The sequence below is a fragment of the Corythoichthys intestinalis genome, chromosome 15 (genome assembly GCF_030265065.1).
Source record: "Corythoichthys intestinalis isolate RoL2023-P3 chromosome 15, ASM3026506v1, whole genome shotgun sequence".
Lineage (NCBI taxonomy): Eukaryota > Metazoa > Chordata > Actinopteri > Syngnathiformes > Syngnathidae > Corythoichthys > Corythoichthys intestinalis.
In genome coordinates this window covers 32,632,265-32,647,671 of record NC_080409.1, presented here as the reverse complement: position 1 = coordinate 32,647,671, position 15,407 = coordinate 32,632,265, and the positions used below count along the sequence as shown (strand labels likewise).

General features: G+C 39.4%; 1 protein-coding gene across 1 annotated transcript in view; it reads left to right on the top strand.

Annotated features, from left to right (window-relative positions):
- The first annotated feature begins 1,114 nt into the window (after positions 1 to 1,114).
- map3k9 (mitogen-activated protein kinase kinase kinase 9) overlaps positions 1,115 to 15,407 on the top strand; it is a 29,351-nt gene continuing 15,058 nt past the window's right edge. Inside the window, exons 1-4 of the mRNA XM_057860368.1 lie at positions 1,115 to 6,124; positions 9,856 to 10,269; positions 14,660 to 14,840; positions 15,181 to 15,329. Of these exons, the coding sequence (XP_057716351.1) occupies positions 5,758 to 6,124; positions 9,856 to 10,269; positions 14,660 to 14,840; positions 15,181 to 15,329 (1,111 nt within the window). The 5' untranslated portion in view covers positions 1,115 to 5,757. The remainder of the gene's footprint in view (positions 6,125 to 9,855; positions 10,270 to 14,659; positions 14,841 to 15,180; positions 15,330 to 15,407) is intronic.

Here is a 15,407-nt window from a genome sequence, read left to right as displayed (position 1 = left end):
GAGCACTGTGCAAGCCATCATATTGAAATGGAAGGAGCATCAGACCACTGCAAATCTACCAAGACCCGGCCGTCCTTCCAAACTTTCTTCTCAAACAAGGAGAAAACTGATCAGAGATGCAGCCAAGAGGCCCATGATCACTCTGGATGAACTGCAGAGATCTACAGCTGAGGTGGGAGAGTCTGTCCATAGGACAACAATCAGTCGTACACTGCACAAATCTGGTCTTTATGGAAGAGTGGCAAGAAGAAAGCCATTTCTCAAAGATATCCATAAAAAGTCTCGTTTAAAGTTTGCCACAAGCCACCTGGGAGACACACCAAACATGTGGAAGAAGGTGCTCTGGTCAGATGAAACCAAAATTGAACTTTTTGGCCACAATGCAAAACGATATGTTTGGCGTAAAAGCAACACAGCTCATCACCCTGAACACACCATCCCCACTGTCAAACATGGTGGTGGCAGCATCATGGTTTGGGCCTGCTTTTCTTCAGCAGGGACAGGGAAGATGGTTAAAATTGACGGGAAGATGGATGCAGCCAAATACAGGAACATTCTGGAAGAAAACCTGTTGGTATCTGCACAAGACCTGAGACTGGGACGGAGATTTATCTTCCAACAGGACAATGATCCAAAACATAAAGCCAAATCTACAATGGAATGGTTCAAAAATAAACGTATCCAGGTGTTAGAATGGCCAAGTCAAAGTCCAGACCTGAATCCAATTGAGAATCTGTGGAAAGAGCTGAAGACTGCTGTTCACAAACACTCTCCATCCAACCTCACTGAGCTCGAGCTGTTTTGCAAGGAAGAATGGGCAAGAATGTCAGTCTCTGGATGTGCAAAACTGATAGAAACATACACCAAGCGACTTGCAGCTGTAATTGGAGCAAAAGGTGGCGCTACAAAGTATTAACGCAAGGGGGCCGAATAATATTGCACGCCCCACTTTTCAGTTTTTTATTTGTTAAAAAAGTTTAAATTATCCAATAAATTTTGTTCCACTTCACGATTGTGTCCCACTTGTTGTTGATTCTTGACAAAAAATTAAAATTTTATATCTTTATGTTTGAAGCCTGAAATGTGGCGAAAGGTTGCAAGGTTCAAGGGGGCCGAATACTTTTGCAAGGCACTGTATATATCAGGGGTGGGCAAACTATTCCACAAAGGGCCGCAGTAGGTGCGGGTTTTCGTTGTAACCTATAAAGAGTAAACCTTTTCACCAATCTGGTGTCATACAAGTGCAATCAGTTGATTGCAATCAGGTGCTTCTTGTTTCCCCGGATCTATTATTGGTTAAACTGCCTGTGCTTGATCAGTTGTAACAAAGACCAGGACCCACTGCGGCCCTTGAGGACCGGTTTGCCCACCCCTGGTATATATATATATATATATATATATATATATATATATATATATATATATATATATAATGCAGACCAATAGAAATGTAGTCCAGTCAATACACATACACACAGTAGGCTATGTGCCAACTAAACATTTTTAAAAATTACTATCACGGCAATTGTCCTTGACAAATTGTTATTCCCATTCAACTGATATTCTCATTCAATGTTCTAGATTGCACACAAACAAAAACCGAAATAAACTGAAAAACTATTCAACCAGCATGTTTCCAAATGTAGCAGTTAAAAACTACGTTTCCCATAATGCCAAGTGCGGTTTAGCTTACTGATAGCTAGCTGAGGCAAAAATCTAACTTTGCTATAAAAGTTTACAATCATCGGCAGCGCAATGATGCGACACCAAATGGGATTTTACAGTCAAAGCTCCAACAGAAGTCAACAGTTGCCATTATATACGTATTTATCGTAAAAAACTTAACAACTGGGCAAGCGTTGTGGCCAAATCGTCAACCTAGTAGATGGCGGTAATGCCTCATGATAGGGGTAAACTGCCAACAAAAACAAGAAGAACTACTCCTTCCCGCCCTACTACTAGGAGCCATGTCATCACAGGCAGGCGCTGCCACCCAGCGGCCGGAGGGATTCTCTTCAAATTGGTCCCGTGAAAAATCATAAAAAACGAACATTTTTATGAATTTATAAAACCCGCCCGGACCACGAGGATACTACGTGAAAGTAGGACTTGTCCGGGCAAAAGAGGACGTTTGGTCACCCTAAAGTAAATGTCACGGGTGCGAGCTTTTTGTCGCATTAAAACAACTTCATTTTTGAGTGGTGTTCAAGGGCGTAGGTTCGGTTCAACATTGGTACAGACGATATAACAGCATAATCTGCATGTACACTTTTTGCTAGGGACAGGACATTAATAAGACCAAACTGTTTGGGTGAATGGGGGTCAGGGCTACATTTCTCACGAATATCAACCTACCCCTAATTGATAGGCTAAATGATCAATGCATAATATGTCTGTATTGACTTATGCTAACTTTCATATGTATTGGTTCAGGTGATAAACCATTTGATTCAAACCTTTGTTTTCAAAAACTACTAAAACATTTTGAAAACATAAATGTCTGGATTTTAACATCAAGTTTAAATTGCAATATTTGAACATAACTTAAATTACATTAACATACACAATAAAAACAAATTGTTACTTTCTGTTAGCTATCCAGGAATGCAAAAAAAATAAACGTTTGTTTTAAGACCACTCACCATTGTCTGTCTAAATAAAATAAATATAACTGAAAACACTTCTTCGTCAAGGAATAATGAAAATAAATAAAAATGGAGTTTCATTCAGATAAAACGCAACTGCTTTTGTCCACAAGCGCAGCCAAACTCAACAAAATGAAAGCTCCTTTGGGCTGCTTTAATGCCACATAAATGAAACAAAAATTGGGGAGAAGTGAGTAAACCTCGGTTCACTACATTTCTCACAGTTTAAGGAGAAAGCACATACAGGAGGACACTTCTCTTCAAGCAGCTTCCTCCTCGAATTTTTCAGGTTAGCAAATTCACACAGTTTAATATTAAGCTAACTCTGATGCAGGTCGGATTTTCAGTAGTAAAATTTGTGGTGTGTTCCCCACCCTCACAACATTGACGTCTTTTTACATACAGTGGCTGCTGGTGCTGCTGGCTGAAAAAAACCTGCTAATATCCCTCCTCGCTGGAGGAGGCGACATCTTGTCCACATGTTGTATAAGTAATCAACCAATCAAACATGCGTTTCAGGTGAAAAAAAATGGAATGGCACATTCAACAAGTGAAAAGGGGTAAATCTAAGTCTGAACATAATGAAAATAATCCACTTAATAATGGTAGGGTCAATTCTATCCTTACGGCATATGGGAAGACAATCTAAATGACCTATATAACTGAAGTCTTTATATAATGCAAAAAAGGTTGCTTAAAACTTGATGGGGACAATTTGATCATCCTAAAAAGTTGGTAGTGTTATGCTATGCAAACCTACGCCCTTGGTGGTGTTATTTCGGTGGAAAAAAAAAAACGGTTTTGAACTGAAACCACATTTTGAGTAGCGTTTCAACCACCGAATTTTCGCTCCATATCTATTACTGTATTACGTATCTTCATGATAGTATCGTGCATAAACGTGATAATTGTCATGTAAAAATTGATTACTATAATGAGACTTTTTTTTTAGGTGGGGTGGCAGCAATACGCTTCTGTAAATTTAAACCACAGAGAATTATTGAACATGACTTCAACACTATATCTCTATATAAAAATGATCTATTTCCATATTGTATGTATATTTTCCACAATTAAGTGCGCGCACATAAGGGACAGGTGACTGGACTACATCCTGGAATGATGTCTTGACGTTTTTTTAGTCACGTATTTTCGTCATATCTCTGTCCCACACCACTGCTCACCTTTCCAATCAGAAATGATAAGAATTAAAAGACGTGAGATTACAACATGGATCTATTCAGAGAAATATTTTTATACTTTTTCTTTCCATTGCACTTTGCTGTAGACTTTGATTTGTGGAGCACTTTGCAAGCAAGAACAACTGATGTTGAAAACAGCTTATTTTTAAAGGCTGTATTATTTTTTGCCACTTGGAGGCAGCAAAGAAGTGTTTGTGTGTGGGGGGGAGCGGATTTATTTGACTTATACATAATAACCATTTTATTCATTCGCTGCCATTGACGGTGATAGACGTCAAATCCATGTTAACTGTTAAAGCTGATTTGGACGTTTAACACCATCACTGGCAGGACACGACTTATTTCAAAGCTTGGAATTTCAATCTACAGTATTTTTTCCCTGCTTTTACTCACCAAAACAAAATCTGTTTAATACACTGTACAGTGGAACCTTCAAAGCACAATACGGCAAGAAAATTCATTGTCTGCTAAATGTTAAGAAATTGTTTTAAAATGACATCTAATCATGGAAACTCTGTATAATAACACAGAAAAGTTGTACTGTAAACACTTCCATGCATCAATACTGCAACAATATCATTCACTGACAGCCCTTCCCAGTTCAAATAATTTGGACGTCTGTCACGGTCAATGGCAAACATAATTCAAACATAATCATTCACTGCCAGCATATAGTTATACGTATGTTCCCAAATACTAATTTTGAACACTACATTATTTTTATCGTCCTAAAAACAAAACCTAAATGTATAAAATACAATGTTATTACAAATATTGTAAGTTTTATATGGATATTTATATAGAATTATATTAATTATATATTAACTTATAAAACATATATTTATTCTATGAATTCATTTATTTAATTTTTAAAAATCTAATCACAAACAAGCCGTGGGTCATAAAAAGCAAAAATGCACGCAGAGAACTTTAAAGGTTTCACTGTAATCGAGTTAGGATTTAATTGCAGTGACACTGTTTGTCCACCAGAGGCAGCATCCGCTGTCGCGTCTACTACAACTACTGTACATACGTGAAACAAAAGGGAACATTTCACGCACTTCTTGAGCCACATTTGATCTTTTTTGTTTTTTAGTTCTCTTTCTATGGCACTGAAATCAGCATTGACGTTTTCCTCTCTGCCTTGTCTTATTTATTTGTAATTTTTAACTCGTTCACTGCCATTGACGGCAGACGTTCCATTGACGTTCAATCAATTTGGACCCCTATAGCCGTCAATGGGAGCCAATGAGGCAATATGTTCCAAGTGGTGGAGTTTAAAAAAAAAAAAAAACGTTACCCATCGGTCACGTGTCTTTGTGGGGACCTCGCTGGACTTTGTGAGCGTCTCACTTTGCGGACTTTTGTAAAAGGAGGCATTGTTTGGGCCTGCCATGAGATGTCAAATTTCAAAGGAAAAAGATCTGATTTTTTTCCCAGTGTTTTTGAGATTCTAATTGTGTTTTCTTTTGTTCTCTACTGTGGAATAAAATAAGTTTTCTGGGTCACGACAAACATGCATATTTTTTTAAACGATGTCAACACTAAGTGGGAATTGAAGTCTGACTTTGGTTTTGCGATTTGCTTTTTTTTTTTTTTTTGTATCGGGTGTGCTGTGAAACGTCATTTACAGGCGGAGCCTGAGCTTCTGACTGACGCATAGCGGCACCAATAGGAGGAAATTGGCTTGTAACGCACAGAGTATGACCGGCTGGCGATGATTATGATTTTTGTATTTATTTATTTCTGACGGAGAGCCAATGCTTACACCTTTTACCCACAATGCAGCTCGGTGGCGCGAGCTAGATTAGCGACAGCGACTTAACTAGCGAGCTCGCTAGCTAGCTAGCCGCCAGGTGAATGCGCCTGCCGCCGCCGCTGGGCTGCTGGCCGACTCATGGAGCGCCTCCATGGACGACCCTCCCAAAGCGGCTGCGGCGAAGCATACGTCGAGCCCCGGGCCGGCCGCCCTCTCCTCTGACGAAGCAGCTATTTTCCGCTGGCCCGCACCGGCGGAGGAGAATGGGGAAGCGGCGCCCGACGGCTGCTGGACGGCCGTGTTCGACTACGAAGCGACAGCGGACGACGAGCTGAACCTTCGCCGCGGGGACCTGGTGGAGGTGCTTTCTAAAGACTCGCTGGTGTCCGGGGACGAAGGCTGGTGGACCGGCGTAGTGGCCGACCGTGTGGGCATTTTCCCCTGCAACTATGTCAGCAGAGGCGTGCCGGAGGAGGAGAGGCGGACCGCGTCGTCCCAGGAAGTGCCCCCCTTGCACCGTGGGTACCCCGTTTGTGCTGTTTTGTGAGACAAATGTTGAAAGGTGCAGTAGGCCGTATGTGACCTGGCACAGCAGAAAGGGTCCCTTCTACGCGTCCCAAATAGGGGTCCTGCATGTCCATTAGCATCCCAGAGGTACTGTACCAGTTCAGTCCTCTGCCATGCATTTGTGACTGCACTCAGACATGATACAACTTATGTCTTCTATTCCAAAGACAACACCTAGTATGAATGACCTTCATGTGAATGACTGTTGCTCAAACTATTAAAGTAAATTGTGCAGTTTTTAGAATTTTAAACTTTACACTTTTAATTTTTTTCAAACAAATGAAAAATACCCCGTTTATGAGCGCAGCCATTGTGTGATGACCGTGACATTTAAACGCTGATACACTTGGTATAGTACCATTGGTGGATAGAGTAGCCAAAAATTTTACTCTTGCCAAAAAATTTACTCAAGAGTCGCGTTACTTCTAAATAATATTATTCAAGTAAAAGTACGAATCAAAAAATGTACTCAAGTACAAGTAAAAAAGTATATGTTGAAAAGAATAGTCAAATAATGAGTAACATTGTGAGTAACTGCTTTCAATGTCAGATTTTTAGAAATAATGGGATATATTTTTCTCAGCCCAATTTCATCTTTATGAACTGTTATCATTATCCTGAACTATAACCTATTACACGACCATATTAGGCCATAAATATGACACGACTATATTAGGCCATAAATATGACACAAATTATCAAATTCAGGCCAGACCAACACAGCATAAGTGCCCTCTAGTGGTGAAAAAACATTGTCACCTCTGTTTGGTATAAAGGAGTCAGACAGCCACGATCGGTATCTCTGGCAAAAACGGAGTCGATATGTATCATAATAAAAAGGAAAAATGTACCAATTCTAGTGTGGGCCAAAGTAGCCAAGTAAGAGTATTGTTTTGTCTTCACAAATATACTCAAGTAAAAGTAAAAAATATTGCATGTTAAAACTACTCTAAGAAGTACATTTGTCTCAAAAAGTTATTCAAGAAAATGTAACTGAGTAGATGTAACGTGTTCTTACCCACCTCTGTATAATACTGTACCTGTTCAATCTGTTGCTGTCTTTCTATTTTCTCCATCCGGCAAAGATGAAGCCTGTTTTACCCCTTTTGTCGACTAAAGTGAATAATGCACAAAAGCTAAACAATGAAAGGCAACCAATTCAAGGTGTATCCTGCCTACTACCCATAGTTTGCTGAGATAGGTTCCAACACCTCGCGACCCTTGTCCGTAATGAGGTAAGGGTAACAGAAAATCAATTAATGAAGGCCCGCCTGACTATAAGCCGCACCCATCAAATTTCACAAGAAAATGTGTTCATATCTAAGCCACATAGGGCCATAAGCTTCATGTGTCCACATTGCATGATCAAGTTCAATTTACTCAGAAATTGAAGTGTGGCTCACAGACTTGATAATGTAAGTAAATTCAACTCATTTAATGAAGTTCACAATATTAACTTGATAAAATGAGTTGGGATTATTCAAACCAATGGTTACTGAAGAATTTGAGTCTTGACTCTTAGGTATTTTTATTTTTTCAGTTGGTTGGTGGAGTACCTTATACAAAACACAACATTTGAATATGATGTTTATTCCATGCTAATAGAAATTTCAATTACGGTAAATTGTGTTTGTAGAATGTTTATTAAGGAAGTGTTAATTTGAAAATTTAATTTAAGAGCTAGGCATGTGCCAGCCAGGTATGATATTCTGACGGTATGTTAACCTTAAACTACAATTTCACGGTATTGCAATCACAGGTCTAAATTGTGTTACTTTGAGATTTCTGGGTTTAAAAAAAAAAAAAACAATTGAAAAGGATTTTTAATTTTCAAAGTATTTAAAAAAAATATATGTGGCGGAAAACACTCAGGTGACTTCAAGTTCTGCTCTGAGACCCCCAATTTGACCAAATTTGAAAATTGTCCTATATGCGTGTGTGATACATCATTGGAAAGCTTAAAATCTGTAAGCAGCAGGGCATTTAAATTAAAAAAATAAAATAAAATTAACCGCAAAACCCTAACTGGAGGCGAGAGCACGCGAGAGCAGAATTAAAGACGCCATGATTTTAACGAGATGATATCGCGTACTTGCCTCGTTTCGATCCAAAAACTCCATGTAGCATGTATCATCGAGTGTCAAGACACAGATGTGAATGGCCACAGCCGGATTTTTGTGGGATTTAAAAGCTGAAACGTAATATAACAAGGGTCGCGATGCAGAAATCGCAGACATCAAGGAGTGGTCGAGATGTTCTTTTTCATATTCACAATTTTAAACTTTTTTTTTTTTTTCATTTTTTCTTTGTTTGGATCGATTATTCATCATCTAACATATTGGAGAAAATGCGACAGTAACAAAAAAATACAATTAATCAATAGTTATGAGGTAGTTATCCATGACATTTTTACAGACGCCATTTTTTTCATTGTGACGTAATTTGTTTAAAAGTTTAAAATATGCAAGTGAATAATTTTTTTGAAGTCATTTTTTTTTTATAAACGAAATATGAGACATCAATTACTGATTCTAAGATAAAAATGACTGACATTTTGATTAATAAATATGATTACTTCTTTTTATGGCTGGGTTGAAACAAAAGCGGTTGCGTGATGTCTGTAAACGGGGGTGTTTCCAGGGTAAAAGGGACAAATTAAAAATAGTTCGGGGGCTTAATGCGCCCTGAATCTGCTATGGCAGCATATAGACATATTGTTCAATCAAACACAACAGTTCATTTGGCTTAAAATACAGCAGTTTATTTTAAAAAGGAGTGCAAAAGCAGAAACTCCTTTTTCAGCCTTTTCTGTGTTTTCCGCCATATTTTTTTTTCCCCATTAAACAGGATTTTTATTTTTCAAAACATACTGTATTAGCAAACTGGAATATAAGTATAATGTTAAATAACAATAACAAAATATTCTAAATAAAATTAAAATAAACGCAGTCCTTTAGGTGAGCCTAAACCCAAAGCTACAGCTCAACATTATTACCATTAGAACAAAAATAATTCAATTGTTTTCCATAAAAAGCACGTGTGTATGAGTCGTATCATGTTTACACTATACACAAACTCTTTCTCAACATAGACCGTTGGCATAGAGGGAAAAACATGTTTTACCACCGCTAGAAACACTAAACATGTTAACTCGTAAACTTGTAAACACGTTAACTCTCGTAGCTGGTGGGAATCGTTCACGATTGTGTTTAGTAACCTAATTTGGTATAAATGCAAAATCATATTGGAGGTATTGCCTCCTCAGCAGCCACCCTCCGCAAATATGTTTTACATGTCGGTTGGCCCTCCTCTAAGCTGCGGCCCTGTAGCCGAAGTGTTCCCATACCAGCGATTTCATTTTCTTCGATGGAGTGAAAAAGTTCAGGAGTTTTACCTCCTCCAGCCATCATGTCGTACAGCTGACTTACTGACTCTGAGTAACAACTGGTGTGGCAGGGTTGAGCCCTCCAGCTGCAAGCGAGGGATTTCTCCATGCACTTCTGGGACATAAAAAATAGCTAATACCTTAGGACGGTATGATGGAAATTTTTTGCGGTTTTGAAACCTTGATGTTTTCATACCACGGTACACTTTGAAACCAGTAATCGGCACATGTGTCCATTACGGCCTTTCGTCTGGGAATCTCTATGTACAACTTTCGACTCATATCTTCCATCCTCAGTCCTGGAGATCGACTTCTCTGAGCTCACCCTGGAGGAGATCATCGGCGTGGGTGGCTTCGGCAAAGTGTACCGGGCGGTGTGGCGCGGTGCAGAGGTGGCGGTGAAGGCGGCGCGGCGGGACCCTGACGAGGATGCTGAGCAAACACTGGCCAGCGTGCGTCAGGAGGCCAAGCTCTTCGCAATGCTGGACCATGCTAACATCATGGCGCTGCTGGGTGCCTGTCTGCGCCAGCCCAACCTTTGCCTGGTCATGGAGTTCGCCCGCGGCGGCGCCCTCAACCGGGTGCTTGCGGGCAAACGTGTACCGCCCTGCGTCCTTGTTGACTGGGCAGTACAGGTTGCACGAGGGATGCGATACCTGCATGATCAGGCCATCGTAACCATCATTCACAGAGACCTCAAGTCCAGCAATGGTGAGAACGAGGCCAAATTGTTCATTAACGAGTACTTTTTTTTGCCAGCATTCATTACTGGGTCACTTATTGGAGTAATTACTCTAGATCAGGGGTCCCCAACCTTTTTTGCACGACAGACCGGTGTGATTTGGGTCCTTTTTTTTTCTTCCCATGGACCGGTGTTCTGTCAAATTATGCACCCTTTTAAAATTTTGCTCCCAAAGCTTTTGTGGCGGTGAAAAAGCCCTCTTTTATATTGTTTGATTTAGTCTCAATGTTATCCAATGGTGCTAAAAAACTATTTACATCATAAACATACATGTGCAACACGAAAATGACGTAAATTAATGCTTAACGACACGGCAAAGTCGTTAAGTGAAAGAGCTGCGTGCGGTTGTTGTGTGCAGCTAACTTGGCAAACATAAGTTAATGTTCCTGATAAAGAAAGTTTGTAGTGTTTACTTTGGAATCACTGCATTTGCGGCCTTTTTTAACATTACGCGCATGGAAAATTTGTCAGCACTGGCAATGTGCGGCAGAAAAATACAGCAAATATAAAATAACTTGGGCTGTCAAAATTATCGCGTTAACGGGCGGTAATTAATTTTTGAAATTAATCACGTTAAAATATTTGACGCATTTAACGCACATGCCCGGCTCAGATTAAAATGACAGCACAGTGTCATGTGCACTTGTAACTTGTGTTTTTTGGTGTTTTTTCGCCCTCTGCTGGCGCTTAGGTGTGACTGATTTTATGGGTTTCAGCACCATGAGCATGGTGTAATTATTGACATAAACAATGGCGAGCTACTAGTTTATTTTTTTGATTTAAAAGTTTTACAAATTTTATTAAAACAAAAACATTAAGAGGGGTTTTAATATAAAATTTCTATAACTTGTACTAATATTTATCTTTTAAGAACTACAAGTCTTTCTATCCATGGATCGCTTTAACAATAATGTTAATGCCATCTTGTTGATTTATTGTTATAATAAACAAATACAGTACTTATGTACAGTATGTTGAATGTATATATCCGTCTTCTGTCTTATCTTTCCATTCCAACAATAATTTACAGAAAAATATGGCATATTTTATAGATGGTTTGAATTGCGATTAATTACGATTAATTACATTTTAAGCTGTGATTAACTCGATTAAAATTTTTAATTGTTTGACAATCCTAAAAATAACATTTGTTTTTAGCCCCGTTGTGTTAAGTGCAGGGGAAAAATAACTCACCCGCTGAATCAGTGGGAGGCCTGAGCTTGTTTCGTTGAGACAAGCTGGTCCCATCAAAGTGTGATGGGAGAGTGAGAGAAGCCCGCTTCACAAAGATGCGATGTTGGAAATTGTACCACGGTTTTTAGTGCTCTCCAAGCGATGTCAGGATATTCCGGAATGACTTTAATCTAGAACCTCGGTAGAGTTGTTGTCTCAAATGTACGTTTAAGGTCGGCGTCATTTGTGATCTCTACAAATTGATTCTCCTGTTGCACAGACATGCTCGAATCACTCAGTTTATTCACAAACAGTTAACGAATCAACTCCTTTGCAGTTTGTCTTTAGTGATTGGGAAGTAGTGTAGATTTAGTTTTCTTCGAGGTTGTAGGCTCATCTTTTGGCTCGTCAGGTGCCCTTTTCCATGTAAAAAACCTGTCCAAAGACGTCTGTTTTTCAGTCATTGTAGTGTGGGGCTAATTATTTCTGAGAACAAATGTGATGCGCCCGCCCTACATCAGACATTATTATCGAGGACAAGCGCACATACGACATTCCATTCTGTAGTATTATATCTAGAGTAGACAGGGATACTGGTGTGTTAAGGGGCACAGGCCAAAGTTAATTTGGCCATTATGCAGTCGTTAATAAATTATTATTTCTTTTGCGGCCCGGTACCTAATGCGCCACGGACCGGTTCCAGTCCGCGGCCGGCGGTTGGGGACCCCTGCTCTAGATAACTTTCAATGGGACATTTTATTGCTGCCAACTCTTCCAATCCTAATGGTTTGGATGTCTTCACGTTACTGGCACTGAAACGTGATAATTTTGTGCCAGCCATCCATGTCATTTTGGTCTGCAACTTACGATTATTTTTATAATTGATTAATCGGACAAATAAACAATCTGAAAAAATGTTACTTTTTTTCGAATTACCATCACAATTTAACTTGAAGTTGTTTTAGGCATGTTGGGGTGGGGGGGGGGGGGTCATCACCAGTGTTGTTAATAACGGCGTTACAATATAACGGCGTTACTAACGGCGTTATTTTTTCAGCAATGAGTAATCTAATTAATTACTTTTCTCATCTTGGCAACGCCGTTACCGTTACTGAGGCAGGAAAGGCGTGCGTTACTATGCGTTACTAAGTTGGTTGAATAAAAAAAGTCTGAGAGAAACGGACTCACGGGAACGAGAGCAGAGCAGCAGTGGGGAAGACGCCGTTGCAACCACGATGCTAGGTGGCTCCAATAATACCTGACTGTAGCCATAGTCGACAAACTACGCTCACATGACACGGTAGATATCATATTATAGAACTAGATGCATTAACTGACACAGCTGCATTGCCAACATGTTTTAAGGACTACATGCGTTAGTAAACAGCCGCCATCTTAAAGCAGTACACCTCTCAGGAAGGCCCTGATGTAGAGATCCTTCCTAGCGAACCTAAGTAACTTTTTTTTTTTTTTTTTAATTTTTTTTTTTTTTTTTATCTAAAATGCTTCTAAATCGGCAAAATCTTAACTTAAATCTATCTTTAAATGATGAAACAGTTTTAAAACTTACACATTTAAAGTAGACAGAAGGGAACTAATGCAATAACGGGAGCAATTTTAACAACTTTAACGGTTGATTCACAACTTTAAATGACTTCCACACATAGCAAAGGTTACTAGCTAGTTATCACAATACCCTTGTTAAAGTGGTTAGTTAAGTGGAGGGTAAAGAATTGGGCTAGGGCCAACTGTCCCCCAAATCCTTTAAACTTCACATTGTGTGACCTGTTTTTTGTTGTTGTTGTTTCTTGTTTTTTTTTTTTTTTTTTTGAGAAAAAAAAAATTATCACTAGTTACTTTGCCAATTAACTAATTACTCTTACATTCAGGTAACTGAGTTACTAACGCAATTACTTTTTGGGAGAAGTAATTTGTAACTGTAATTAATTACTATTTTAAAGTAAACTTAACAACACTGCATATACTGTATATAGATATAACTATATGCAAAATGACAGACACGGCACTAGATGCGTTAGTAAACAGCCGCCATCTTAAAGCAGTTGACCTTTTATTACGGCTCTGTTGTAGAGAACCTTCCTAACGAACCTAAGTAACTTTTTATCTAAAATACTTCTAAATCGGCAAAATCTTGACTTGAATCTATCTTTAAATGATGAAATAGTTTTAAAACTTTCATTTGTCGAAAGGAACTAATGCAATAATGGGAGCAATTTTAACAACTTTTAACAGTTGATTCAGGGTGAAGGGTAAATTAGGGTAAAGAATTGGGCTCGGGCCAATTGTACCAAAAACCTTCACAAAAAAACTTCACATAGTGTGGCCAATGTTTTTTTTTTTTTTTTTTTTTTTTTTTTTTTTTTTTTTTTTTTGGGGTGGGGGGTGGGGGGGAGTAATTATCACCAATTACTTTGCCAAGTAACTAATTACTCTTACATTCAGGTAATTGAGTTACTAACGCAATTACTTTTTAGGAGAAGTAATTTGTAACTATAATTAATTACTTTTTTTCAGTAAGATTAACAACACTGGTCATCACTGCAGTTCTATAGGCAGCCAAACCTCTCATGCTGTACCACTGTAACTGTGAATAGTTGCTCAGGGCCAATCAGCATATTCATCAGACCTATGGATTCTACTCACAAGAGAAATGCACACTACTGAGCTATTTGCGAATGCAACTTCCGCTTTCGGCAATGTTATTTCGGTGAAAAAAGTGTTTCTGACCGTAACCACATTTTTTGTCCGATTTCGGCCCAAAATATTTTGCCACCGAATCTTTGGTGCATCTCTAGTCGTAAGCTATGTCAATGATATGTGATATCAAGTTAAAGTGGTGTTTAAGGACCAAATGAAGAGGACAATTTACGAAGAGAGCATTGCGCCGCCCAGGGTATAAACATGGGCGTCTATCCTTACAACTTCTTGTTTTTTCTCTCTTCTTCTTCAACTCCAATCCTCTTATCACGTCCTTCCACAAATCCTATGTTTACCCCGTCTTCACCCTCCTTTTTTGTGTTACTTTTGCGTTCTCATTTTACGATTGATGGACCCACACAAATATACATTTGAATCCTCCTTGGTTTTTTCTGATATGCGCAAACCCATCCCACCCCCACCCCCGAACCACCACCTGGTCATACCTCCCCCACCCCACACCTCCAGTCCTCATCCTGGAGAGGCTTGAGTGTGATGACCTGAGCAACAAGACGCTGAAGATCACAGACTTTGGATTGGCGCGCGAGTGGCAGCGCACCACTAAGATGAGCGCGGCGGGCACCTACGCCTGGATGGCTCCCGAGGTCATCCGCTCGTCCACCTTCTCCAAGGGTAGCGACGTTTGGAGGTGGGCAAGCAGCCACGGGGATTTGCGGCAGAAAAGTTCAACTGAGGATAAATGAGGATTTTCAGCAAATGCTTATTCGTTCCACATGTTGCTCTCTCAAGATCATTGATGTGTGTTATGTACTAGTCTTATTTTATGTTTTTTGCACTAAAGTCTATAAATCATTAACAGCAGTACTTGCTGATTGGGAGATTAAATCAATCACCAGAGTTTTTTTATTTTTTAATTTTTATATATTAAAACAAGTATATAGATTAATGAATGAGATCTTATGAGAAATTTAAAACATGGTATTTGAATTTTGTAATCAAGAAATATTGTCAATATTTCACTTTTGCAGTTACGGCGTGCTGCTTTGGGAGTTGCTGACTGGCGAAGTGCCGTTCCGGGGCATCGACGGCCTGGCGGTGGCTTACGGCGTGGCCATGAACAAGCTGGCGTTGCCAATCCCCTCCACTTGTCCGCAACCCTTTGCACGCATCATGGAGGGTAAGACATGTTGAGATTAAGCCAGTTTGACTTAACAGGATATTTGGTAGGCATGTCTATGATGACAAAAAACGCAAA